A 27,520-nucleotide genomic window follows, 5' to 3' on the forward strand; every position below is an offset into this window, starting at 1 on the left:
AATTATAAAGATCAGGAAAAGGAATTGGTTATTAAAATTTCTAAAATAAGGTTACATTTATTGAATGGGAAAGAGTTATATATTTAGGGAATGTAAGTGTAGTATTTTAATTTCATTGAACCTTTTTTATCATTGTGTTAGGCAGTTTGTAAGATGTAATATTGTTTGGGTTTTTGTTGTTGTTTACTTTTTTTCTACCTTCCTACACACCCATAACTAATGCTTCCCTGGTAGTATCAGAACTGTCATTTTGGGATTTATATATTTGAATGACTCACTGAGTGAGAATGTGAGCGCGTTCACTGTACATGGGGTTGGTTGAGGATGGGTGCCTTTTTCCCTTCTGTATGATGTGTTTGTTCCTTTCCCTTTAGTTTTTCTTTATCCATTTTTTGCATACAAAATTCTTTGTGTTCCATTCGTAACATTGATAATGTAGAATTTATGTTGTCATAATGATATTTGTATCATTTTGTAATTAACTAATTTGTAAGAAAGAAAGGAAGAAAAATAAAAGATTGTCAAAGAAAAAAAATATATATAATAACATTCTGTTTCCGACTTTTTGGACAGCATGAGAATAAGTCTTCACGTCTCTCTCTGTTTTTGTTTGTTTTTTTTATCAGCTACGACAGTCAAAGGTCCATCAATAGATGGTGAGTGTATTTCTTTAACGCGCAACAAATACAGAGTGAATTGTTGGGCTAAACGCACTTGGAATGTGTTTTACTACAAACACTGTGATCAACTTTTTTTTTTTAATCTGCGCTATAACAATTTCGTTCATACTATCCACAATCCGCCATTGTATTATGCTGTATAATCCGTTTTCCCAGCATTATTACAACGTTTCTTCCTGCAGGGCTTATGATCAGGCAAATTTTCAAGTGAATTTACTTTTGTAATTCGCTTTTGTTGATCAAATGACAGGATCAAATCTGTACAATGCATCTGTTGCTGTGGTCGTATCAACCTACACTGTGCATGTACTTTCGAGCGTGAGATACGCGTTGCCTGGCTTTATAGTTTATAGTGTTGCGCGTGCTAACTATACAGTGTGTAAGTCGACTTTAGTTCATTAATGTGTTTGTCTGGTGATTCTAAGACATTGCTGTATAACGATTTGCACAGGTTTATCAAAACGCAATACTTTATAAACCAATTAAAGCAATTGCTTCGATATCGTTAAATGTGAACTTTACATGGAATTGTAATGATGTGGCTTCATTTACACTTCAGGACATTGATATTCCTAAACTACGTTGTATTCTTTATAATCAAATATAAGAATTATATTTTCTGGCTCTTTCTTCTTTCAGGGTGCACTTACGGAGGCGTGACATATCAGGTAAGCCTCACTGATGATGTGGACATCGTTTGTTTGATTTACTGTTTTGAATTGATAAATTTACGTTTTTAAAGTTGCGTTAGCATCCCCTTGTGCCTATGAAAGTAAACTGACATTTATCACGTTTTATCAGTAAATCATTATAAGATAATGAGACAAATTGCAGAAATCACAATTTCCAAGTCACTGTTTGAGCCCAAACTTAGGAATTATCTAGGAGAAGAATTTGCTCTTTTAGGAAAATAATATAAAGACCAAAGATTGACTAGATTGACCAAATATCACCTTTTTTGAGTCCTCATGTAAAAACTGGGTATGCGGGGGTTTTTTTTATTAGTTTTGTGATGCATGGTTAGGATATCAATTATAATGTGTACGTGTGTGTATGTGCTGCGTCAGGTTGGCTCAACGATCTATAACATCCGAAAGCAAGTTCCCTGTTACGTCGTGATCTGCGGAAAATCAGGAAGGCCAGAATGGGTGCCCGAAGTTTACAACTGCTCAGAGCAATGTGATGTGAGTACCAATGTAAAAACATCCCCGGGTACAGGATTCTCTCTCTCTCTCTCTCTCTCTCTCTGTAACACATCATTCGTTCATAATGATGTGTTACAGTAAGTACGTTGTAATCACAATGTACAATGAAACCTGTTCATAGCGGCCACCCGAGTGAGACGAAAAGTGTGCCCTCTATGACAGGTTCTTTCACGTGGCTTGTCTCTCGGAGGGAATTTCTTTAGTGGCCGTATACCTGCAGTTGACCGCTGTAGAAAGGTGGTCGCGAAGGCAGGTTTGACTGTATTCCTATCAAAATAAAAGATAGAGAGAGGAGGTTAACAGATAGAAACATATTTATATTCAGACTACAACAGGCATTTAGTTGTCTATAGGCAGACTATTATCGCCCATCCGGCTGTGACGGTTTAATGACTTCTACCTACTTTCCCGCACATGTCCTTGCCTGTTATTCTCGTTACCTTAACGAGTTAACCTTAACTACTCGCTTGTGGTGCTAATATTTGAATAATCTACAAACGATACTGCCTATTACGTAGGGGATACCAGAAGCAAGTCATCGCGAATTGTTTGCTATTTTCTCTGATGTCCTCTTTTGCTGGCTTCACGTTTTGAATTCAATGCGTCTCTTCTGAAATTTAGAGAAGTTCTATGCTTTCCAACGATTCCCCTCTTTCTGTGATACCATCATCTACTCGTATTGTAAACCAAGCAACGTGTAGTCATTGATTCTTATTGCAAACAATGCAATCACCGGGATATTATTGTACGTGTTAAACAATAATAATGATATTCATTATAAAGATCATGAGGATAATGATGCCAATAAAAAAAAAAATATGATAACTGTTTTTTTTTTTTTTACCTACGACTTTTGGCCATAAAGAATTAATGAAGATAATGGATATGAAAGCAAAATTCAAGATGATGGGACCATTGATAAGTACTCCAAACCACAAAATGAAAAAAAAAAATTATGCGTCATAAGCGTTATATTAGATGGTTCCTGAATGGAGCATGATGAAGTCACTTGCATCAATCACATGGGGATAGTGTTTCAAATATCAAAAGTAGCATTAAGCTATGATACACTTCATGCTTTCTTATGTTCAATGTGTAGGACGACGTTTCTTACCCGAGTGGCTGCTGTGACGAATGCAGTGAGTACCGTTCAAACCCCATCCTCCTTCCCCTCTTCCTGTGGAGTGTGCAAAAGCAGTAATTGTCAATTGTAATCAGAAAGCAGAGTACATCAAGTAAATATATTGTACACACGATGAGAGAGATGTGACATCAAATAAAGCTGAAGTTGATTGTGTCATGTTTTAGCCTTTACCCCGGGCTAATCAAACTTTGGCTCCATATTCAAGGAACAGTAACAACAGCAATTGATAATGCTGAAGCGTAACGTATATCTAAGTAAGGCAGTGTTGTATATTTCAGACAAGGGCTCCATCACCCAATTGTGGTTGCTATTAGGAGAAATTATACTGTATATCACGGGCAAGATTATTTCAAGGACATAGAGAATGCCCAGTACGTCGGTGCATCAACTCTTTGTTTCGTTAAAGCTTTGTGCATATCTGTCAGATCTGCTTGTTTCGAAACTGTGAATGAAGGCGACATCGACATCGGGTTCTTTTTTTTTTTTTTTTTTTTTTGTTATGATTTTTTTTTTTTTTAATCCGACAGAAACCCAGGAAACTACAACCGTAAGCACGACCACTGGTGTAGCAACAACACAGAGTAGCGAAGGTAAGACTATATTATCACGATTATATTTGATTAGCACCTTTTAGACGACACATACCGTCGTGATAGCTAAGTAAATGAAAGGTAAAGATAAGTTGTGAACAGTATCCGCAAGATTCAAAAGTCAAGCAAAAGTACAGAATATGAAAATGTAGCCATAAGCGTGTCGCTTTCATATTGTGCAACTTCAGATCTGTGATGCTACTGCTACGACGCGCCTATTAGACCATGAGATGCCTTAGACAGCTGTTGTCAAAAGAATTGTAAAGGGGAATTCCCATGCAGTTAAAAGTTAGTTTTGAATACTTTACAAGTTTCTTAGTAGGACAATTAATATTTGATTAAATTCGGATAAAAAAGTAAGAAAGCTATGTCAGTTTCGCTGACAAATACATTTTGTTCAATATCACTCTCTGTGTAAGTCGTTTCCTCGCTACAAATGGTGTTGGGTTTTTTTTTTTTCAAGTGTGTAGCCGTAATTCGAGTATGAATTTTCCTTTGCCATTGAGACTTTTCTACTTAACTAATTGTTCTAACCGACAAGATAACGAGTCATTTTAATCTCAGACCGAGAGGATATCAAATTTGTCAAGTCTTCGGATGCACTACATCGAATTCGCCAGCGATTGTTCATGTTCATGTTTTTATAAGAACTGAGAGCGAAACGCACAACAAGCTTATGCTTTCGGTACATTTCTTTCATGTACCGTTTTGTGTGTCTTTCTTTTTATCACATACAATAGAGGCTATGCTTTCTAGACAATAGAATAGGAAGAAATAGTTTATTATCATTCAAGAAAAGATGGAGTCAATGAATAAGGACACTTTTCTACCTCTGCCATGTGGAGATGACTTTCTAACCGATTTATAAATGTGTGTATATCTCTTCATATTATCCACATATTACAGAAAAAACAACATCGGGACTGCCAGGTAAATTTCATAGCTTTCATTTTCTTGTTCTTGCCCTAAGACTTCATATCCTTCTTAATGTGTCGTAATATGAAAAGAATCGCTGCTTTACCACTAATAAGGATCGTTCGCCAGAACTTTTTTTTCTCTCTCCCCCCCCCCCCCCCCCCCCCCCCCCCCACCTGTGCATTGTGATTGCTTATACCCCGTTTACAGTGCGGGGCTGGACCGAGTCGGGCCGGGCGAGCACGGCCTCAATTATCACGGTACTCGGCCGCGCAATTCTGTTTGATTTACAGTGGAGGGCTCAGCCCGGGCTTTTAATAAAACTTTTAATATTTGTCATAGTGGCGCTCTGCTTGTACACAAACGATTATTTGGTACCGCATTATGCCCAGTTTCCTTTTACAGAGAGAAAAGGCCAGACTGCTTCCAGACCTTGGCCAAATGCGCGGCCATATGTTGAACCGCATTTGGCCATTTTTAAGGGTTTCCAGCGAAAGGAAGGCCAGGCTGAGCCCGATCTTTTCACTCACTGTAAACGGGGCCTAGGTTAATATGCTGGAGAGGCGTGTTACTTACTGCACATTATCTCATTGATAATTAAACAGAATTCACCACGACCAAGACACGAACAGAAGCAACAACCAGACCGGGAACCGAAAGAGCAACAACTGTCATTGAACAAACTACTGCAACTCCTGAATCAACAACTACAACTCAGACAACTGTTACATCAACCACTAGTGCAAGGCAGGAATCTACAACGCCAGGTACTTTTTTACTTGCGTTTTTCTAGGACTCCTGTCCCCAGATTCGAAACCGGAAGGATTTCATTTATTACTAGAGGACAGTTGGACAATTTTTCGCGTTAACGTAACCTGATCTTCCTCTACATTCTGCCTAAATGTATTCAGGAAGCAAGTCAGTTTCCTACACTGAACAAATGACTGAATACAAATGGTACTATCTCTGAATAAGTTGCACGTGTCATGTTTGCTGAACAAATGTACGCTTCATACTCGTCGTCATCGAGGTTATACCTATCTACATTCAACTTTCCAACTTTACCAGGTGCTTGTAGGGAACCACTGGATGGTGTGGATCTTTATACTAATTTGCAAGTTTTACTGGATAACGAACGTGTTACTGTTCACGCTAATAGCGAATCACCTAAAAAGACAGATTTTGACAATCACAATAGGTGATACGCTGATACCGTATCACCTATAGCGTACACATTCTGCAACGTGCGTTTCTCACCTTGGATTTCCGATTCATTTTTGTTTCATTAATCAGCAACGGGCATGGAAACAACAGTAGTTACAACCGTTGTAACTACAACAGTACCTACCACCACGTCGAAACCCACAACAGTCACTGAAGCTACCACCACAGCTGTTACCACAACAACTCCGATGGGTACTACTAGGATGGAGGAGACCACAACTCTTTCTACTACTACTACTCCTGCTCAGACTACAGCAATGGGTAAAGCCTTGTTCTTTTTTTTTTCTCTCTCTCTCTGGCAAATGAAATTTCTTTATAAATTAATATCGTAAGTTAACACTTCCCTTCTATCCCAATTTAAGGCATGGAATTTAGTTGAGAATAATGTTCTAAATTGACTACTGGTGGCACTTTAAGACTTAGGAGATTGTCATCGCTACAATACAATACATTGTTATGTATCCCCAAAACAACATTTGCACCAACAACTAAAGTAGTAGTAGTGGAGACAACTGCTACTCAGTCGACCATCACATATACCACTTGAGCAACTGAGCAACCAACAACAGCACCAGGTAATTTCCATTCCATTCTAATATGATTCATGTCCCATTAAACATCAACGGTAGTGGAACGCTATGGTATGGCCAAAATATTTTACCCAATAACTGAGACGAACGATTGACCATTCTTTTCAGAATGCTACGAGCCACAAGAGCCATTGCAAGAAGTCACTACCTTGACATACGAAGCCAGTTTCAGTCAGCCTACTACTATCAGAGGAATAAAACTACCTGCCAGCAGCTTCCCTACAATGACTACAGTAGTATTCAGGATCAAGCGCGCCGAAGGAGATGAATGGATTATTGTTCCTGCACAGAGCACAGAATCAGGATCTGGTGACTTCTCCGGTTCAGGATCGGGAGAGTCAGAGAATCAGGTAAATCCTAAATAGACAAGTATTCCCTTGTTCTACACAAAACATACATTACCACTTCTTGTATTAATACGTTATAAATGAAATGGGCGGTATTTCGCCTGTATCTTCTATTAACCCTTTATGTGTTTTGAGTGTTGATTTGCACGTACAACCCTAAAGCATTGTTTACGATATCCAACAACAGTGGATGATGATAGAGAAAGGCTTCACAATATCATCTATCTTCAATCTTCAGTGTACCAGTCCTACATGTAAAATTTCTACAGTTCATCTACTCTGATTCCTCATACTAATACTTTTTATCTTTCTTAGAAAAGCATAATTATGTGACCCCTTTATTGTAGTCGTATTTCAAACATATTTGATTTTCCAGATTGACATTTGCATTTTCTGAACGTTGTTTGGTCCAGATATCAAATAGAAAAGTTGTACTAATGCACTGATTAATTTCGTTGTATTCTTCATAGGGAGAAGTGACGTTTTCTTTGAGTGACTCTGCTCCAACTAACCTCTGGCTTCCATCCGAATTGGGGCCTGTGCGAGCTATCGAAGCAAGCTTTGGAGATGCACTTAATCTGGGAAATGAAATCGATGTCTACGGCTGTCAGGGTAGGTGCACTTAAACCGACTTATTCACAAACAGCACTCTTGTGTGGAAAAGTTCTTTTCAGTTCAAACCGAAAAATCTCGTTCACGAATAGAATTCAATCAGTTCTATCTAACGTGTCTGTCGCGATCCCCTTAGATGTTCTTATTACGCAGAAAAGGTATATACTAAGATTTATTTCTAATCATTTGATTCTTTCTCCATTTATAGATTATAAGACATATTGTATTCCCTCCGTGCTCTATGAACTGTATAATCAGTGAACTTACAGCATTATAAGTTGTTAGCTATTCCAATATCAATTCCCTTAAAACTGAGAGCATTTTCAGTTGTTAGCTATGGCCAGATCAATTTCATTAAAAAGGTTCCTATGGATTTATTTTCCCCTTTGTTTGTATATTACCGCAGGACCCACTCTGGCTCCAACCACGAGAGGTACCTCTCCCCCAGGTAATACATTCCATTTTTATAAAAATATTAGGTTTCCTCGGTTTGGTCAAATACCTTGAAACATTAAATAAGTAAAAAAAACAATATCTCTTTTAAAGCTCAAGACCACAGCGAAGCGCCAAACGCTGCAATCTCATTTTTTCCTCCCTCAACATCTAAAGCGATGACACTGTTTTTTTTTTTCAAAATACACTTGAAATCATCATTTTAGTCAAGAAAAGGAGGAAAATTGTCTTTTAAGATATATTTCATACTTCAACTCTGTCTAATACGACTGTATTCGATCCAAAAGTAGAATGTTCTCATTTGTTTCTTTCTCTCAACATTTACAGAAACGACAACTCTGGGTCAGTCAGGTAGGTCTACGTCTCCATTGTATTTCTAACCTTTTTGAATTAACATGTAGTAAAAAAAGAAAATCAGATATCACTAAATGATAATTGCTTTAAGATCAAACTGGTTTCGACTATTCTTCCCTATAAGTCTTCTCTTTAAAAACAAAAGTCTCTCAACTGTCAAAAACACTGAGTGAAAGATACATGTGTGTCGTTTTCTCCTTTTTTACAGAAGTTACAACAACAAGGACGCGAACGCGAGCGACAACGACTACTGCTCCAGGAACCGAGCAAACAACAGCAGTAGTAGAGGAAACTACTGCCACTCCTGAAGCAACAACTACAACTCAGACAACTGTTACATCGACCACAACAGCACGACAGGAATCTACAACGCCAGGTAACTTCTCACTTCCATTTTTCCAAGACTCGTGTCCGAAGACGTAAAACCTGAATTATGTCATGTAAAACTAGAAGGCGGTCACTCAACTCTTTCGTGTTAGCGTAACCTCTTCCTTCATCTTCATTCTGCTTGATGGTATCCAGCAACCAAGTTTGCTTAACTAAACGAATGACTAAAATGCATATGTTAATATCTCTTTCAATGACTTTAACGTGTTACTGTTCACTTAACAATATTGTACCCTACAAATTCGTCGTCACGCCCGTCTACATCCAAGACATTTCTTTTATTTACCAGCTGCTTGCAGAAAACCACTGGATGGCGTGGATCTTGATACTAAATTGGAAGTTTTACTTGACAACAATAAAACCAACCTTTGGAGCGAACCTACTTCAGAGAGGACAGTGAAGGTCACTGTCAAATCAGTCGATGACACCTCAGACCTGACGATTAAGATATCAGCTGTCAGCATAAGCACAACCAATGGTTCACCTCCCGATAGCGTTACAATTGGTGTCCTCTCGTCCAGCGATGGACCTGTTGAACGCGAATTTACAGCTCAACCCGGAGACGATCAGACTCAAGGAATGTACGAGCTTCGAAACTTGACTGGTTTGAATGAAGTTTATTTCGAAATCACTCTTCCTGACGACTACAACGTGGCAGATTCGGAATTGACGGTGACATTCAGAGGATGTATTGAAACAGGTAATTTCATTTCTTTATGCGCTGAAGAAGTCCTCATTCATCTCTTTTGTTCTTGTATATGATCTATACATTTCTCCCACTAAATTTAACCACTACCTGCTGATATTGCAACAGCATATCAACTTTGGAATTTTGTGTGATCACAAAAAGATGATTGGCAGGTTATTGATTTGGTAAATTTATGTCTATACATTTTTCACCCATTACTCCTGCACTTTAATTCTTTTTTCTAATTAATCAGTCCTCATCCATCTCTTTTGATCGTGTAATGATCCATTCATATATAACCGGTAACTGCTGATATTCCAACAACACATCAACTTCAGAATTTTAAGTAATCACAAAGAAAAAAAAAAGATAATTGGCATGTTATTGCTTTGGTAGGTTTATGTCCATATATTTCTTGCTGATTATTCTGGTACTTTATAACAGTGCACTCAACTTATCAGCAACAATTTCACACTACACTACACTACGATTCATTATTGTTTCATTAATCAGCAACGGGCATGGAAACAACAGTAGTTACAACCGTTGTAACTACAACTGTACCTACCACCACGTCGAAACCCACAACAGTCACTGAAGCTACCACCACAGCTGTTACCACAACAACTCCGATGGGTACTACTAGGATGGAGGAGACCACAACTCTTTCTACTACTACTACTCCTGCTCAGACTACAGAAATGGGTAAAGCCTTGTTCTTTTCTCTCTCTCTCTCTCTCTCTCTCTCTGGCAAATGAACTTTCTTTATAAATTAATATCGTAAGTTAACACTTCCCTTCTATCCCAATTTAAGGCATGGAATTTAGTTGAGAATAATGTTCTAAATTGACTACTGGTGGCATTTTAAGACTTAGGAGATTGTCATCGCTACAATACAATACATTGTTATGTATTCCAAAACAACATTTGCACCAACAACTAAAGTGGTAGTAGTGGAGACAACTGCTACTCAGTCGACCATCACATATACCACTTGAGCAACTGAGCAACCAACAACAGCACCAGGTAATTTCCATTCCATTCTAATACGATTCATGTCCCATTAGTATAAACATCAACGGTAGTGGAACGCTATGATATGGCCAAAATATTTTACCCAATAACTGAGACGAACGATTGACCATTCTTTTCAGAATGCTACGAGCCACAAGAGCCATTGCAAGAAGTCACTGCCTTGACATACGAAGCCAGCTTCAGTCAGCCTACTACTATCAGAGGAATCAAACTACCTGCCAGCAGCTTCCCTACAATGACTACAGTAGTATTCAGGATCAAACGCGCCGAAGGAGATGAATGGATTATTGTTCCTGCACAGAGCACAGAATCAGGATCTGGTGACTTCTCCGGTTCAGGATCGGGAGAGTCAGAGAGTCAGGTAAATCCTAAATAGACAAGTATTCCCTTGTTCTACACAGAACATACATTACCACTTCTTGTATTAATACGTTATAAAAGGAAAATGGGCGGTATTTCGCCTGTATCTTCTATTAACCCTTTATGTGCTTTGAGTGTTGATTTGCACGTACAACCCTAAAGCACTGTATCGATATCCAACGACCATGAATGATAGAGAAATGCTTAACAATATCCTTTATCTTCAGTGTACCAGTCCTAGCTGTCAAATCTCTACTTATCATCTTCTCTGATTCATCGTACTAAAACTTGTTATCTTTCTTGGAAAAACATTATTATGTCACCCCTTTATTGCAGTCGTATTTCAAACATATTTGATTTTCCGGATTTGCATTTGCATTTTCTGAACATTGTTTGGTCCAGACATCAAATTGGAAAGTTGTACTAATGCATTGATTAATTTCTTTGTATTCTTCATAGGGCGAAGTGACGTTTTCTTTGAGTGACTCTGCTCCAACGAACCTCTGGCTTCCATCCGAATTGGGGCCTGTGCGAGCTATCGAAGCAACCTTTGGAGAAGCACTTAATCTAGGAAATGAAATCGAGGTCTACGGCTGTCAGGGTAGGTGCACTTTAAGCGACTTATTCAAAAACAACACTCTTATGTGGACAAGTTCTTGTGAGTTCAAACGGAAAATTCTCATTCACGATTAAAATTCAAACAGTTCTATCTAACGTGTCTCTCGTAATCCTTAAAAGTTCTAGTTACGCAGAAAAGGAATATACTATGATTTATTTCTAATCATTTGATTCTTTATCCATGTATAGATTATAAGACACATCGCATTCACTCCGTGCGCTATGAGCGGTATAATAAGTGAACTTACAGCATTTTAAGTTGTTAGTTATGGCCAGATCAATTTCATTAAAAAGGTTCCTATGGATTTATTTTCCCCTTTGTTTGTATATTACCGCAGGACCCACTCCGGCTCCAACCACGAGAGGTACCTCTCCCCCAGGTAATACATTGTATTTTTATAGAAATATTAGGTTTCCTCGGTTTGGTCAAATACCATGAAACATTGAATAAGTAAAAAAAATAATAATATTTCTTTTAAAGCTCAATACCACAGCGAAGCGCCAAACGCTGCAATCTCATTTTTTTTCCTCAACATCTAAAGCGATGACACTGTTTTGGTTTTTTTTCAAAATACACTTGAAATCATCATCTAAGTCAAGGAAAGAAGGAAAATTGTCTTTGAAGATATAATTATTTCATATTTCACCTCTGTCTAATACGACTGTATTCGATCCAGAAGGAGAATGTTCTCATTTGTTTCTTTCTCTCAACATTTACAGAAACGACAACTCTGGGTCAGTCAGGTAGGCCTACGTCTCCATTGTATTTCTAACCTTTTTGAATTAACATGTACCAAAAAAAGAAAATCAGATATCACTAAATGATAATTGCTTTAAGATCAAACTGGTTTCGACTATTCTTCGCCATAAGTCTTCTCTTTAAAAACAAATGTCTCTCAACTGTCAAAAACACTGAGTGAAAGATACATGTGTGTCGTTTTCTCCTTTTTCACAGAAGTGACAACAAGGACGCGAACGCGAGCGACAACGACTACTGCTCCAGGAACCGAGCAAACAACAGCAGTAGTAGAGGAAACTACTGCCACTCCTGAAGCAACAACTACAACTCAGACAACTGTTACATCGACCACAACAGCACGACAGGAATCTACAACGCCAGGTAACTTCTCACTTCCATTTTTCCAAGACTCGTGTCCGAAGACGTAAAACCTGAATTATAAGGTCACTGTCAAATCAGTCGATGACACCTCAGACCTGACGATTAAGATATCAGCTGTCAGCATAAGCACAACCAATGGTTCACCCTCCCGATAGCGTTACAATTGGTGTCCTCTCGTCCAGCGATGGACCTGTTGAACGCGAATTTACAGCTCAACCCGGAGACGATCAGACTCAAGGAATGTACGAGCTTCGAAACTTGACTGGTTTGAATGAAGTTTATTTCGAAATCACTCTTCCTGACGACTACAACGTGGCAGATTCGGAATTGACGGTGACATTCAGAGGATGTATTGAAACAGGTAATTTCATTTCTTTATGCGCTGAAGAAGTCCTCATTCATCTCTTTTGTTCTTGTATATGATCTATACATTTCTCCCACTAAATTTAACCACTACCTGCTGATATTGCAACAGCATATCAACTTTGGAATTTTTGTGTGATCACAAAAAGATGATTGGCAGGTTATTGATTTGGTAAAATTTATGTCTATACATTTTTCACCCATTACTCCTGCACTTTAATTCTTTTTTCTAATTAATCAGTCCCTCATCCATCTCTTTTGATCGTGTAATGATCCATTCATATATAACCGGTAACTGCTGATATTCCAACAACACATCAACTTCAGAATTTTAAGTAATCACAGAGAAAAAAAAAAGATAATTGGCATGTTTATTGCTTTGGTAGGTTTATGTCCATATATTTCTTGCTGATTATTCTGGTACTTTATAACAGTGCACTCAACTTATCAGCAACAATTTCACACTACACTACACTACGATTCATTATTGTTTCATTAATCAGCAACGGGCATGGAAACAACAGTAGTTACAACCGTCTGTAACTACAACTGTACCTACCACCACGTCGAAACACCACAACAGTCACTGAAGCTACCACCACAGCTGTTACCACAACAACTCCGATGGGGTACTACTAGGATGGAGGAGACCACAAACTCTTTCTACTACTACTACTCCTGCTCAGACTACAGCAATGGGTAAAAGCCTTGTTCTTTTCTCTCTCTCTCTCTCTCTCTCTCTCTGGCAAATGAACTTTCTTTATAAATTAATATCGTAAGTTAACACTTCCCTTCTATCCCAATTTAAGGCATGGAATTTAGTTGAGAATAATGTTCTAAATTGACTACTGGTGGCATTTTAAGACTTAGGAGATTGTCATCGCTACAATACAATACATTGTTATGTATTCCAAAACAACATTTGCACCAACAACTAAAAGTGGTAGTAGTGGAGACAACTGCTACTCAGTCGACCATCACATATACCACTTGAGCAACTGAGCAACCAACAACAGCACCAGGTAATTTCCATTCCATTCTAATACGATTCATGTCCCATTAGTATAAACATCAACGGTAGTGGAACGCTATGGTATGGCCAAAATATTTTACCCAATAACTGAGACGAACGATTGACCATTTCTTTTCAGAATGCTACGAGCCACAAGAGCCATTGCAAGAAGTCACTGCCTTGACATACGAAGCCAGCTTCAGTCAGCCTACTACTATCAGAGGAATCAAACTACCTGCCAGCAGCTTCCCTACAATGACTACAGTAGTATTCAGGATCAAACGCGCCGAAGGAGATGAATGGATTATTGTTCCTGCACAGAGCACAGAATCAGGATCTGGTGACTTCTCCGGTTCAGGATCGGGAGAGTCAGAGAGTCAGGTAAATCCTAAATAGACAAGTATTCCCTTGTTCTACACAGAACATACATTACCACTTCTTGTATTAATACGTTATAAAAGGAAAATGGGCATTATTTCGCCTGTATCTTCTATTAACCCTTTATGTGCTTTGAGTGTTGATTTGCACGTACAACCCTAAAGCACTGTATCGATATCCAACGACCATGAATGATAGAGAAATGCTTAACAATATCCTTTTATCTTCAGTGTACCAGTCCTAGCTGTCAAATCTCTACTTATCATCTTCTCTGATTCATCGTACTAAAACTTGTTATCTTTCTTGGAAAAACATTATTATGTCACCCCTTTATTGCAGTCGTATTTCAAACATATTTGATTTTCCGGATTTGCATTTGGCATTTTCTGAACATTGTTTTGGTCCAGACATCAAATTGGAAAGTTGTACTAATTGCATTGATTAATTTCTTTGTATTCTTCATAGGGCGAAGTGACGTTTTCTTTGAGTGACTCTGCTCCAACGAACCTCTGGCTTCCATCCGAATTGGGGCCTGTGCGAGCTATCGAAGCAACCTTTGGAGATAGCACTTAATCTAGGAAATGAAATCGAGGTCTACGGCTGTCAGGGTAGGTGCACTTTAAGCGACTTATTCAAAAACAACACTCTTATGTGGACAAGTTCTTGTGAGTTCAAACGGAAAATTCTCGTTCACGATTAAAAATTCAAACAGTTCTATCTAACGTGTCTCTCGTAATCCTTAAAAGTTCTAGTTACGCAGAAAAGGAATATACTATGATTTATTTCTAATCATTTGATTCTTTATCCATGTATATAGATTATAAGACACATTGCATTCACTCCGTGCGCTATGAGCGGTATAATAAGTGAACTTACAGCATTTTAAGTTGTTAGTTATGGCCAGATCAATTTCATTAAAAAGGTTCCTATGGATTTATTTTCCCCTTTGTTTGTATATTACCGCAGGACCCACTCCGGCTCCAACCACGAGAGGTACCTCTCCCCCAGGTAATACATTGTATTTTTTATAGAAATTAGGTTTCCTCGGTTTGGTCAAATACCATGAAAACATTGAATAAGTAAAAAAAAATAATAATATTTCTTTGAAAGCTCAATACCACAGCGAAGCGCCAAACGCTGCAATCTCATTTTTTTTCCTCAACATCTAAAGCGATGACACTGTTTTGTTTTTTTTTCAAAATACACTTGAAATCATCATCTAAGTCAAGGAAAGAAGGAAAATTGTCTTTGAAGATATAATTATTTCATATTTCACCTCTGTCTAATACGACTGTATTCGATCCAGAAGGAGAATGTTCTCATTTGTTTCTTTCTCTCAACATTTACAGAAACGACAACTCTGGGTCAGTCAGGTAGGTCTACGTCTCCATTGTATTTCTAACCTTTTTGAATTAACATGTACCAAAAAAAGAAAATCAGATATCACTAAATGATAATTGCTTTAAGATCAAACTGGTTTCGACTATTCTTCGCCATAAGTCTTCTCTTTAAAAACAAATGTCTCTCATCTGTCAAAAACACTGAGTGAAAGATACATGTGTGTCGTTTTCTCCTTTTTCACAGAAGTGACAACAAGGACGCGAACGCGAGCGACAACGACTACTGCTCCAGGAACCGAGCAAACAACAGCAGTAGTAGAGGAAACTACTGCCACTCCTGAAGCAACAACTACAACTCAGACAACTGTTACATCGACCACAACAGCACGACAGGAATCTACAACGCCAGGTAACTTCTCACTTCCATTTTTCCAAGACTCGTGTCCGAAGACGTAAAACCTGAATTATGTCATGTAAAACTAGAAGGCGGTCACTCAACTCTTTCGTGTTAGCGTAACCTCTTCCTTCATCTTCATTCTGCTTGATGGTATCCAGCAACCAAGTTTGCTTAACTAAACGAATGACTAAAATGCATATGTTAATATCTCTTTCAATGACTTTAACGTGTTACTGTTCACTTAACAATATTGTACCCTACAAATTCGTCGTCACGCCCGTCTACATCCAAGACATTTCTTTTATTTACCAGCTGCTTGCAGAAAACCACTGGATGGCGTGGATCTTGATACTAAATTGGAAGTTTTACTTGACAACAATAAAACCAACCTTTGGAGCGAACCTACTTCAGAGAGGACAGTGAAGGTCACTGTCAAATCAGTCGATGACACCTCAGACCTGACGATTAAGATATCAGCTGTCAGCATAAGCACAACCAATGGTTCACCTCCCAATAGCGTTACAATTGGTGTCCTCTCGTCCAGCGATGGACCTGTTGAACGCGAATTTACAGCTCAACCCGGAGACGATCAGACTCAAGGAATGTACGAGCTTCGAAACTTGACTGGTTTGAATGAAGTTTATTTCGAAATCACTCTTCCTGACGACTACAACGTGGCAGATTCGGAATTGACGGTGACATTCAGAGGATGTATTGAAACAGGTAATTTCATTTCTTTATGCGCTGAAGAAGTCCTCATTCATCTCTTTTGTTCTTGTATATGATCTATACATTTCTCCCACTAAATTTAACCACTACCTGCTGATATTGCAACAGCATATCAACTTTGGAATTTTGTGTGATCACAAGAAGATGATTGGCAGGTTATTGATTTGGTAAATTTATGTCTATACATTTTTCACCCATTACTCCTGCACTTTAATTCTTTTTTCTAATTAATCAGTCCTCATCCATCTCTTTTGATCGTGTAATGATCCATTCATATATAACCGGTAACTGCTGATATTCCAACAACACATCAACTTCAGAATTTTAAGTAATCACAAAGAAAAAAAAAGATAATTGGCATGTTATTGCTTTGGTAGGTTTATGTCCATATATTTCTTGCTGATTATTCTGGTACTTTATAACAGTGCACTCAACTTATCAGCAACAATTTCACACTACACTACACTACGATTCATTATTGTTTCATTAATCAGCAACGGGCATGGAAACAACAGTAGTTACAACCGTTGTAACTACAACTGTACCTACCACCACGTCGAAACCCACAACAGTCACTGAAGCTACCACCACAGCTGTTACCACAACAACTCCGATGGGTACTACTAGGATGGAGGAGACCACAACTCTTTCTACTACTACTACTCCTGCTCAGACTACAGCAATGGGTAAAGCCTTGTTCTTTTCTCTCTCTCTCTCTCTCTCTCTCTGGCAAATGAACTTTCTTTATAAATTAATATCGTAAGTTAACACTTCCCTTCTATCCCAATTTAAGGCATGGAATTTAGTTGAGAATAATGTTCTAAATTGACTACTGGTGGCATTTTAAGACTTAGGAGATTGTCATCGCTACAATACAATACATTGTTATGTATTCCAAAACAACATTTGCACCAACAACTAAAGTGGTAGTAGTGGAGACAACTGCTACTCAGTCGACCATCACATATACCACTTGAGCAACTGAGCAACCAACAACAGCACCAGGTAATTTCCATTCCATTCTAATACGATTCATGTCCCATTAGTATAAACATCAACGGTAGTGGAACGCTATGGTATGGCCAAAATATTGTACCCAATAACTGAGACGAACGATTGATCATTCTTTTCAGAATGCTACGAGCCACAAGAGCCTTTGCAAGAAGTCACTGCCTTGACATACGAAGCCAGCTTCAGTCAGCCTACTACTATCAGAGGAATCAAACTACCTGCCAGCAGCTTCCCTACAATGACTACAGTAGTATTCAGGATCAAACGCGCCGAAGGAGATGAATGGATTATTGTTCCTGCACAGAGCACAGAATCAGGATCTGGTGACTTCTCCGGTTCAGGATCGGGAGAGTCAGAGAGTCAGGTAAATCCTAAATAGACAAGTATTCCCTTGTTCTAAACAGAACATACATTACCACTTCTTGTATTAATACGTTATAAAAGGAAAATGGGCGGTATTTCGCCTGTATCTTCTATTAACCCTTTATGTGCTTTGAGTGTTGATTTGCACGTACAACCCTAAAGCACTGTATCGATATCCAACGACCATAAATGATAGAGAAATGCTTAACAATATCCTTTATCTTCAGTGTACCAGTCCTAGCTGTCAAATCTCTACTTATCATCTTCTCTGATTCATCGTACTAAAACTTGTTATCTTTCTTGGAAAAACATTATTATGTCACCCCTTTATTGCAGTCGTATTTCAAACATATTTGATTTTCCGGATTTGCATTTGCATTTTCTGAACATTGTTTAGTCCAGACATCAAATTGGAAAGTTGTACTAATGCATTGATTAATTTCTTTGTATTCTTCATAGGGCGAAGTGACGTTTTCTTTGAGTGACTCTGCTCCAACGAACCTCTGGCTTCCATCCGAATTGGGGCCTGTGCGAGCTATCGAAGCAACCTTTGGAGAAGCACTTAATCTAGGAAATGAAATCGAGGTCTACGGCTGTCAGGGTAGGTGCACTTTAAGCGACTTATTCAAAAACAACACTCTTATGTGGACAAGTTCTTGTGAGTTCAAACGGAAAATTCTCGTTCACGATTAAAATTCAAACAGTTCTATCTAACGTGTCTCTCGTAATCCTTAAAAGTTCTAGTTACGCAGAAAAGGAATATACTATGATTTATTTCTAATCATTTGATTCTTTATCCATGTATAGATTATAAGACACATTGCATTCACTCCGTGCGCTATGAGCGGTATAATAAGTGAACTTACAGCATTTTAAGTTGTTAGTTATGGCCAGATCAATTTCATTAAAAAGGTTCCTATGGATTTATTTTCCCCTTTGTTTGTATATTACCGCAGGACCCACTCCGGCTCCAACCACGAGAGGTACCTCTCCCCCAGGTAATACATTGTATTTTTATAGAAATATTAGGTTTCCTCGGTTTGGTCAAATACCATGAAACATTGAATAAGTAAAAAAAATAATAATATTTCTTTTAAAGCTCAATACCACAGCGAAGCGCCAAACGCTGCAATCTCATTTTTTTTCCTCAACATCTAAAGCGATGACACTGTTTTTTTTTTTTTCAAAATACACTTGAAATCATCATCTAAGTCAAGGAAAGAAGGAAAATTGTCTTTGAAGATATAATTATTTCATATTTCACCTCTGTCTAATACGACTGTATTCGATCCAGAAGGAGAATGTTCTCATTTGTTTCTTTCTCTCAACATTTACAGAAACGACAACTCTGGGTCAGTCAGGTAGGCCTACGTCTCCATTGTATTTCTAACCTTTTTGAATTAACATGTACCAAAAAAAGAAAATCAGATATCACTAAATGATAATTGCTTTAAGATCAAACTGGTTTCGACTATTCTTCGCCATAAGTCTTCTCTTTAAAAACAAATGTCTCTCAACTGTCAAAAACACTGAGTGAAAGATACATGTGTGTCGTTTTCTCCTTTTTCACAGAAGTGACAACAAGGACGCGAACGCGAGCGACAACGACTACTGCTCCAGGAACCGAGCAAACAACAGCAGTAGTAGAGGAAACTACTGCCACTCCTGAAGCAACAACTACAACTCAGACAACTGTTACATCGACCACAACAGCACGACAGGAATCTACAACGCCAGGTAACTTCTCACTTCCATTTTTCCAAGACTCGTGTCCGAAGACGTAAAACCTGAATTATGTCATGTAAAACTAGAAGGCGGTCACTCAACTCTTTCGTGTTAGCGTAACCTCTTCCTTCATCTTCATTCTGCTTGATGGTATCCAGCAACCAAGTTTGCTTAACTAAACGAATGACTAAAATGCATATGTTAATATCTCTTTCAATGACTTTAACGTGTTACTGTTCACTTAACAATATTGTACCCTACAAATTCGTCGTCACGCCCGTCTACATCCAAGACATTTCTTTTATTTACCAGCTGCTTGCAGAAAACCACTGGATGGCGTGGATCTTGATACTAAATTGGAAGTTTTACTTGACAACAATAAAACCAACCTTTGGAGCGAACCTACTTCAGAGAGGACAGTGAAGGTCACTGTCAAATCAGTCGATGACACCTCAGACCTGACGATTAAGATATCAGCTGTCAGCATAAGCACAACCAATGGTTCACCTCCCGATAGCGTTACAATTGGTGTCCTCTCGTCCAGCGATGGACCTGTTGAACGCGAATTTACAGCTCAACCCGGAGACGATCAGACTCAAGGAATGTACGAGCTTCGAAACTTGACTGGTTTGAATGAAGTTTATTTCGAAATCACTCTTCCTGACGACTACAACGTGGCAGATTCGGAATTGACGGTGACATTCAGAGGATGTATTGAAACAGGTAATTTCATTTCTTTATGCGCTGAAGAAGTCCTCATTCATCTCTTTTGTTCTTGTATATGATCTATACATTTCTCCCACTAAATTTAACCACTACCTGCTGATATTGCAACAGCATATCAACTTTGGAATTTTGTGTGATCACAAAAAGATGATTGGCAGGTTATTGATTTGGTAAATTTATGTCTATACATTTTTCACCCATTACTCCTGCACTTTAATTCTTTTTTCTAATTAATCAGTCCTCATCCATCTCTTTTGATCGTGTAATGATCCATTCATATATAACCGGTAACTGCTGATATTCCAACAACACATCAACTTCAGAATTTTAAGTAATCACAAAGAAAAAAAAAAGATAATTGGCATGTTATTGCTTTGGTAGGTTTATGTCCATATATTTCTTGCTGATTATTCTGGTACTTTATAACAGTGCACTCAACTTATCAGCAACAATTTCACACTACACTACACTACGATTCATTATTGTTTCATTAATCAGCAACGGGCATGGAAACAACAGTAGTTACAACCGTTGTAACTACAACTGTACCTACCACCACGTCGAAACCCACAACAGTCACTGAAGCTACCACCACAGCTGTTACCACAACAACTCCGATGGGTACTACTAGGATGGAGGAGACCACAACTCTTTCTACTACTACTACTCCTGCTCAGACTACAGCAATGGGTAAAGCCTTGTTCTTTTCTCTCTCTCTCTCTCTCTCTCTCTCTGGCAAATGAACTTTCTTTATAAATTAATATCGTAAGTTAACACTTCCCTTCTATCCCAATTTAAGGCATGGAATTTAGTTGAGAATAATGTTCTAAATTGACTACTGGTGGCATTTTAAGACTTAGGAGATTGTCATCGCTACAATACAATACATTGTTATGTATTCCAAAACAACATTTGCACCAACAACTAAAGTGGTAGTAGTGGAGACAACTGCTACTCAGTCGACCATCACATATACCACTTGAGCAACTGAGCAACCAACAACAGCACCAGGTAATTTCCATTCCATTCTAATACGATTCATGTCCCATTAGTATAAACATCAACGGTAGTGGAACGCTATGGTATGGCCAAAATATTTTACCCAATAACTGAGACGAACGATTGACCATTCTTTTCAGAATGCTACGAGCCACAAGAGCCATTGCAAGAAGTCACTGCCTTGACATACGAAGCCAGCTTCAGTCAGCCTACTACTATCAGAGGAATCAAACTACCTGCCAGCAGCTTCCCTACAATGACTACAGTAGTATTCAGGATCAAACGCGCCGAAGGAGATGAATGGATTATTGTTCCTGCACAGAGCACAGAATCAGGATCTGGTGACTTCTCCGGTTCAGGATCGGGAGAGTCAGAGAGTCAGGTAAATCCTAAATAGACAAGTATTCCCTTGTTCTACACAGAACATACATTACCACTTCTTGTATTAATACGTTATAAAAGGAAAATGGGCGGTATTTCGCCTGTATCTTCTATTAACCCTTTATGTGCTTTGAGTGTTGATTTGCACGTACAACCCTAAAGCACTGTATCGATATCCAACGACCATGAATGATAGAGAAATGCTTAACAATATCCTTTATCTTCAGTGTACCAGTCCTAGCTGTCAAATCTCTACTTATCATCTTCTCTGATTCATCGTACTAAAACTTGTTATCTTTCTTGGAAAAACATTATTATGTCACCCCTTTATTGCAGTCGTATTTCAAACATATTTGATTTTCCGGATTTGCATTTGCATTTTCTGAACATTGTTTGGTCCAGACATCAAATTGGAAAGTTGTACTAATGCATTGATTAATTTCTTTGTATTCTTCATAGGGCGAAGTGACGTTTTCTTTGAGTGACTCTGCTCCAACGAACCTCTGGCTTCCATCCGAATTGGGGCCTGTGCGAGCTATCGAAGCAACCTTTGGAGAAGCACTTAATCTAGGAAATGAAATCGAGGTCTACGGCTGTCAGGGTAGGTGCACTTTAAGCGACTTATTCAAAAACAACACTCTTATGTGGACAAGTTCTTGTGAGTTCAAACGGAAAATTCTCGTTCACGATTAAAATTCAAACAGTTCTATCTAACGTGTCTCTCGTAATCCTTAAAAGTTCTAGTTACGCAGAAAAGGAATATACTATGATTTATTTCTAATCATTTGATTCTTTATCCATGTATAGATTATAAGACACATTGCATTCACTCCGTGCGCTATGAGCGGTATAATAAGTGAACTTACAGCATTTTAAGTTGTTAGTTATGGCCAGATCAATTTCATTAAAAAGGTTCCTATGGATTTATTTTCCCCTTTGTTTGTATATTACCGCAGGACCCACTCCGGCTCCAACCACGAGAGGTACCTCTCCCCCAGGTAATACATTGTATTTTTATAGAAATATTAGGTTTTCTCGGTTTGGTCAAATACCATGAAACATTGAATAAGTAAAAAAAATAATAATATTTCTTTTAAAGCTCAATACCACAGCGAAGCGCCAAACGCTGCAATCTCATTTTTTTTCCTCAACATCTAAAGCGATGACACTGTTTTTTTTTTTTTCAAAATACACTTGAAATCATCATCTAAGTCAAGGAAAGAAGGAAAATTGTCTTTGAAGATATAATTATTTCATATTTCACCACTGTCTAATACGACTGTATTCGATCCAGAAGGAGAATGTTCTCATTTGTTTCTTTCTCTCAACATTTACAGAAACGACAACTCTGGGTCAGTCAGGTAGGTCTACGTCTCCATTGTATTTCTAACCTTTTTGAATTAACATGTACCAAAAAAAGAAAATCAGATATCACTAAATGATAATTGCTTTAAGATCAAACTGGTTTCGACTATTCTTCGCCATAAGTCTTCTCTTTAAAAACAAAAGTCTCTCAACTGTCAAAAACACTGAGTGAAAGATACATGTGTGTCGTTTTCTCCTTTTTCACAGAAGTGACAACAAGGACGCGAACGCGAGCGACAACGACTACTGCTCCAGGAACCGAGCAAACAACAGCAGTAGTAGAGGAAACTACTGCCACTCCTGAAGCAACAACTACAACTCAGACAACTGTTACATCGACCACAACAGCACGACAGGAATCTACAACGCCAGGTAACTTCTCACTTCCATTTTTCCAAGACTCGTGTCCGAAGACGTAAAACCTGAATTATGTCATGTAAAACTAGAAGGCGGTCACTCAACTCTTTCGTGTTAGCGTAACCTCTTCCTTCATCTTCATTCTGCTTGATGGTATCCAGCAACCAAGTTTGCTTAACTAAACGAATGACTAAAATGCATATGTTAATATCTCTTTCAATGACTTTAACGTGTTACTGTTCACTTAACAATATTGTACCCTACAAATTCGTCGTCACGCCCGTCTACATCCAAGACATTTCTTTTATTTACCAGCTGCTTGCAGAAAACCACTGGATGGCGTGGATCTTGATACTAAATTGGAAGTTTTACTTGACAACAATAAAACCAACCTTTGGAGCGAACCTACTTCAGAGAGGACAGTGAAGGTCACTGTCAAATCAGTCGATGACACCTCAGACCTGACGATTAAGATATCAGCTGTCAGCATAAGCACAACCAATGGTTCACCTCCCGATAGCGTTACAATTGGTGTCCTCTCGTCCAGCGATGGACCTGTTGAACGCGAATTTACAGCTCAACCCGGAGACGATCAGACTCAAGGAATGTACGAGCTTCGAAACTTGACTGGTTTGAATGAAGTTTATTTCGAAATCACTCTTCCTGACGACTACAACGTGGCAGATTCGGAATTGACGGTGACATTCAGAGGATGTATTGAAACAGGTAATTTCATTTCTTTATGCGCTGAAGAAGTCCTCATTCATCTCTTTTGTTCTTGTATATGATCTATACATTTCTCCCACTAAATTTAACCACTACCTGCTGATATTGCAACAGCATATCAACTTTGGAATTTTGTGTGATCACAAAAAGATGATTGGCAGGTTATTGATTTGGTAAATTTATGTCTATACATTTTTCACCCATTACTCCTGCACTTTAATTCTTTTTTCTAATTAATCAGTCCTCATCCATCTCTTTTGATCGTGTAATGATCCATTCATATATAACCGGTAACTGCTGATATTCCAACAACACATCAACTTCAGAATTTTAAGTAATCACAAAGAAAAAAAAAGATAATTGGCATGTTATTGCTTTGGTAGGTTTATGTCCATATATTTCTTGCTGATTATTCTGGTACTTTATAACAGTGCACTCAACTTATCAGCAACAATTTCACACTACACTACACTACGATTCATTATTGTTTCATTAATCAGCAACGGGCATGGAAACAACAGTAGTTACAACCGTTGTAACTACAACTGTACCTACCACCACGTCGAAACCCACAACAGTCACTGAAGCTACCACCACAGCTGTTACCACAACAACTCCGATGGGTACTACTAGGATGGAGGAGACCACAACTCTTTCTACTACTACTACTCCTGCTCAGACTACAGCAATGGGTAAAGCCTTGTTCTTTTTCTCTCTCTCTCTCTCTCTCTCTCTCTGGCAAATGAACTTTCTTTATAAATTAATATCGTAAGTTAACACTTCCCTTCTATCCCAATTTAAGGCATGGAATTTAGTTGAGAATAATGTTCTAAATTGACTACTGGTGGCATTTTAAGACTTAGGAGATTGTCATCGCTACAATACAATACATTGTTATGTATTCCAAAACAACATTTGCACCAACAACTAAAGTGGTAGTAGTGGAGACAACTGCTACTCAGTCGACCATCACATATACCACTTGAGCAACTGAGCAACCAACAACAGCACCAGGTAATTTCCATTCCATTCTAATACGATTCATGTCCCATTAGTATAAACATCAACGGTAGTGGAACGCTATGGTATGGCCAAAATATTTTACCCAATAACTGAGACGAACGATTGACCATTCTTTTCAGAATGCTACGAGCCACAAGAGCCATTGCAAGAAGTCACTGCCTTGACATACGAAGCCAGCTTCAGTCAGCCTACTACTATCAGAGGAATCAAACTACCTGCCAGCAGCTTCCCTACAATGACTACAGTAGTATTCAGGATCAAACGCGCCGAAGGAGATGAATGGATTATTGTTCCTGCACAGAGCACAGAATCAGGATCTGGTGACTTCTCCGGTTCAGGATCGGGAGAGTCAGAGAGTCAGGTAAATCCTAAATAGACAAGTATTCCCTTGTTCTACACAGAACATACATTACCACTTCTTGTATTAATACGTTATAAAAGGAAAATGGGCGGTATTTCGCCTGTATCTTCTATTAACCCTTTATGTGCTTTGAGTGTTGATTTGCACGTACAACCCTAAAGCACTGTATCGATATCCAACGACCATGAATGATAGAGAAATGCTTAACAATATCCTTTATCTTCAGTGTACCAGTCCTAGCTGTCAAATCTCTACTTATCATCTTCTCTGATTCATCGTACTAAAACTTGTTATCTTTCTTGGAAAAACATTATTATGTCACCCCTTTATTGCAGTCGTATTTCAAACATATTTGATTTTCCGGATTTGCATTTGCATTTTCTGAACATTGTTTGGTCCAGACATCAAATTGGAAAGTTGTACTAATGCATTGATTAATTTCTTTGTATTCTTCATAGGGCGAAGTGACGTTTTCTTTGAGTGACTCTGCTCCAACGAACCTCTGGCTTCCATCCGAATTGGGGCCTGTGCGAGCTATCGAAGCAACCTTTGGAGAAGCACTTAATCTAGGAAATGAAATCGAGGTCTACGGCTGTCAGGGTAGGTGCACTTTAAGCGACTTATTCAAAAACAACACTCTTATGTGGACAAGTTCTTGTGAGTTCAAACGGAAAATTCTCGTTCACGATTAAAATTCAAACAGTTCTATCTAACGTGTCTCTCGTAATCCTTAAAAGTTCTAGTTACGCAGAAAAGGAATATACTATGATTTATTTCTAATCATTTGATTCTTTATCCATGTATAGATTATAAGACACATTGCATTCACTCCGTGCGCTATGAGCGGTATAATAAGTGAACTTACAGCATTTTAAGTTGTTAGTTATGGCCAGATCAATTTCATTAAAAAGGTTCCTATGGATTTATTTTCCCCTTTGTTTGTATATTACCGCAGGACCCACTCCGGCTCCAACCACGAGAGGTACCTCTCCCCCAGGTAATACATTGTATTTTTATAGAAATATTAGGTTTTCTCGGTTTGGTCAAATACCATGAAACATTGAATAAGTAAAAAAAATAATAATATTTCTTTTAAAGCTCAATACCACAGCGAAGCGCCAAACGCTGCAATCTCATTTTTTTTCCTCAACATCTAAAGCGATGACACTGTTTTTTTTTTTTCAAAATACACTTGAAATCATCATCTAAGTCAAGGAAAGAAGGAAAATTGTCTTTGAAGATATAATTATTTCATATTTCACCTCTGTCTAATACGACTGTATTCGATCCAGAAGGAGAATGTTCTCATTTGTTTCTTTCTCTCAACATTTACAGAAACGACAACTCTGGGTCAGTCAGGTAGGTCTACGTCTCCATTGTATTTCTAACCTTTTTGAATTAACATGTACCAAAAAAAGAAAATCAGATATCACTAAATGATAATTGCTTTAAGATCAAACTGGTTTCGACTATTCTTCGCCATAAGTCTTCTCTTTAAAAACAAATGTCTCTCAACTGTCAAAAACACTGAGTGAAAGATACATGTGTGTCGTTTTCTCCTTTTTCACAGAAGTGACAACAAGGACGCGAACGCGAGCGACAACGACTACTGCTCCAGGAACCGAGCAAACAACAGCAGTAGTAGAGGAAACTACTGCCACTCCTGAAGCAACAACTACAACTCAGACAACTGTTACATCGACCACAACAGCACGACAGGAATCTACAACGCCAGGTAACTTCTCACTTCCATTTTTCCAAGACTCGTGTCCGAAGACGTAAAACCTGAATTATGTCATGTAAAACTAGAAGGCGGTCACTCAACTCTTTCGTGTTAGCGTAACCTCTTCCTTCATCTTCATTCTGCTTGATGGTATCCAGCAACCAAGTTTGCTTAACTAAACGAATGACTAAAATGCATATGTTAATATCTCTTTCAATG

The 27,520-nt window shown here is 38.3% G+C and overlaps 5 protein-coding genes and 1 long non-coding RNA gene across 6 annotated transcripts; all 6 read left to right on the forward strand.

Moving 5' to 3' along the window:
- The first annotated feature begins 549 nt into the window (after positions 1 to 549).
- Positions 550 to 7,829, forward strand: LOC139708305 (uncharacterized). Its single transcript, XM_071620269.1, has 11 exons — positions 550 to 656; positions 1,320 to 1,348; positions 1,748 to 1,864; positions 2,985 to 3,024; positions 3,557 to 3,619; positions 4,526 to 4,549; positions 5,140 to 5,301; positions 5,828 to 6,019; positions 6,457 to 6,698; positions 7,166 to 7,307; positions 7,714 to 7,829. The coding sequence occupies exons 1-11, from the start codon at positions 575 to 577 to the stop codon at positions 7,812 to 7,814; spliced, it is 1,194 nt and encodes a 397-aa protein (XP_071476370.1). The 5' UTR covers positions 550 to 574; the 3' UTR covers positions 7,815 to 7,829.
- Positions 7,830 to 9,683: 1,854 nt separating this feature from the next.
- Positions 9,684 to 12,254, forward strand: LOC139708337 (uncharacterized). The gene is made up of 5 exons (XM_071620297.1): positions 9,684 to 9,894; positions 10,344 to 10,585; positions 11,044 to 11,185; positions 11,541 to 11,592; positions 12,158 to 12,254. Exons 1-5 carry the CDS (start codon positions 9,711 to 9,713, stop codon positions 12,252 to 12,254), a joined length of 717 nt encoding a protein of 238 aa, XP_071476398.1. The 5' UTR covers positions 9,684 to 9,710.
- Positions 12,255 to 13,340: 1,086 nt separating this feature from the next.
- LOC139708306 (uncharacterized) lies at positions 13,341 to 14,641 on the forward strand. Its single transcript, XR_011709337.1, has 3 exons — positions 13,341 to 13,384; positions 13,837 to 14,078; positions 14,541 to 14,641. It is a non-coding gene; the product is annotated as an uncharacterized lncRNA (long non-coding RNA).
- Positions 14,642 to 17,011: 2,370 nt separating this feature from the next.
- LOC139708338 (uncharacterized) lies at positions 17,012 to 18,972 on the forward strand. The gene is made up of 4 exons (XM_071620298.1): positions 17,012 to 17,227; positions 17,675 to 17,916; positions 18,375 to 18,516; positions 18,872 to 18,972. The coding sequence occupies exons 1-4, from the start codon at positions 17,044 to 17,046 to the stop codon at positions 18,970 to 18,972; spliced, it is 669 nt and encodes a 222-aa protein (XP_071476399.1). The 5' UTR covers positions 17,012 to 17,043.
- Positions 18,973 to 20,841: 1,869 nt separating this feature from the next.
- On the forward strand, positions 20,842 to 22,859 carry LOC139708307 (uncharacterized). The gene is made up of 4 exons (XM_071620270.1): positions 20,842 to 21,056; positions 21,506 to 21,747; positions 22,206 to 22,347; positions 22,703 to 22,859. Exons 1-4 carry the CDS (start codon positions 20,873 to 20,875, stop codon positions 22,801 to 22,803), a joined length of 669 nt encoding a protein of 222 aa, XP_071476371.1. The 5' UTR covers positions 20,842 to 20,872; the 3' UTR covers positions 22,804 to 22,859.
- A 1,812-nt stretch (positions 22,860 to 24,671) lies between these two features.
- Positions 24,672 to 26,690, forward strand: LOC139708308 (uncharacterized). The gene is made up of 4 exons (XM_071620272.1): positions 24,672 to 24,886; positions 25,337 to 25,578; positions 26,037 to 26,178; positions 26,534 to 26,690. Exons 1-4 carry the CDS (start codon positions 24,703 to 24,705, stop codon positions 26,632 to 26,634), a joined length of 669 nt encoding a protein of 222 aa, XP_071476373.1. The 5' UTR covers positions 24,672 to 24,702; the 3' UTR covers positions 26,635 to 26,690.
- Positions 26,691 to 27,520: the final 830 nt, after the last annotated feature.

This window comes from Diadema antillarum, unplaced genomic scaffold, assembly GCF_040938485.1.
Source record: "Diadema antillarum isolate AM-2024a unplaced genomic scaffold, OU_Dant_1.0 seq00001325_RagTag, whole genome shotgun sequence".
Taxonomy (NCBI): Eukaryota; Metazoa; Echinodermata; class Echinoidea; order Diadematoida; family Diadematidae; genus Diadema; species Diadema antillarum.

Excerpts from the sequence above, each read along its gene's own strand:
- LOC139708305 (XM_071620269.1), top strand. The coding sequence starts at position 575 with ATGAGAATAAGTCTTCACGTCTCTCTCTGTTTTTGTTTGTTTTTTTTA. Across the intron at positions 1,349-1,747 it reads ACGGAGGCGTGACATATCAG|GTTGGCTCAACGATCTATAA; the intron begins GTAAGCCTCACT and ends GTGCTGCGTCAG. Across the intron at positions 5,302-5,827 it reads GCAGGAATCTACAACGCCAG|CAACGGGCATGGAAACAACA; the intron begins GTACTTTTTTAC and ends TTCATTAATCAG.
- LOC139708337 (XM_071620297.1), top strand. The coding sequence starts at position 9,711 with ATGGAAACAACAGTAGTTACAACCGTTGTAACTACAACTGTACCTACC. Across the intron at positions 10,586-11,043 it reads CGGGAGAGTCAGAGAGTCAG|GGCGAAGTGACGTTTTCTTT; the intron begins GTAAATCCTAAA and ends TATTCTTCATAG. Across the intron at positions 11,186-11,540 it reads CGAGGTCTACGGCTGTCAGG|GACCCACTCCGGCTCCAACC; the intron begins GTAGGTGCACTT and ends ATATTACCGCAG.
- LOC139708338 (XM_071620298.1), top strand. The coding sequence starts at position 17,044 with ATGGAAACAACAGTAGTTACAACCGTTGTAACTACAACTGTACCTACC. Across the intron at positions 17,917-18,374 it reads CGGGAGAGTCAGAGAGTCAG|GGCGAAGTGACGTTTTCTTT; the intron begins GTAAATCCTAAA and ends TATTCTTCATAG. Across the intron at positions 18,517-18,871 it reads CGAGGTCTACGGCTGTCAGG|GACCCACTCCGGCTCCAACC; the intron begins GTAGGTGCACTT and ends ATATTACCGCAG.
- LOC139708307 (XM_071620270.1), top strand. The coding sequence starts at position 20,873 with ATGGAAACAACAGTAGTTACAACCGTTGTAACTACAACTGTACCTACC. Across the intron at positions 21,057-21,505 it reads TGCTCAGACTACAGCAATGG|AATGCTACGAGCCACAAGAG; the intron begins GTAAAGCCTTGT and ends CATTCTTTTCAG. Across the intron at positions 21,748-22,205 it reads CGGGAGAGTCAGAGAGTCAG|GGCGAAGTGACGTTTTCTTT; the intron begins GTAAATCCTAAA and ends TATTCTTCATAG.
- LOC139708308 (XM_071620272.1), top strand. The coding sequence starts at position 24,703 with ATGGAAACAACAGTAGTTACAACCGTTGTAACTACAACTGTACCTACC. Across the intron at positions 25,579-26,036 it reads CGGGAGAGTCAGAGAGTCAG|GGCGAAGTGACGTTTTCTTT; the intron begins GTAAATCCTAAA and ends TATTCTTCATAG. Across the intron at positions 26,179-26,533 it reads CGAGGTCTACGGCTGTCAGG|GACCCACTCCGGCTCCAACC; the intron begins GTAGGTGCACTT and ends ATATTACCGCAG.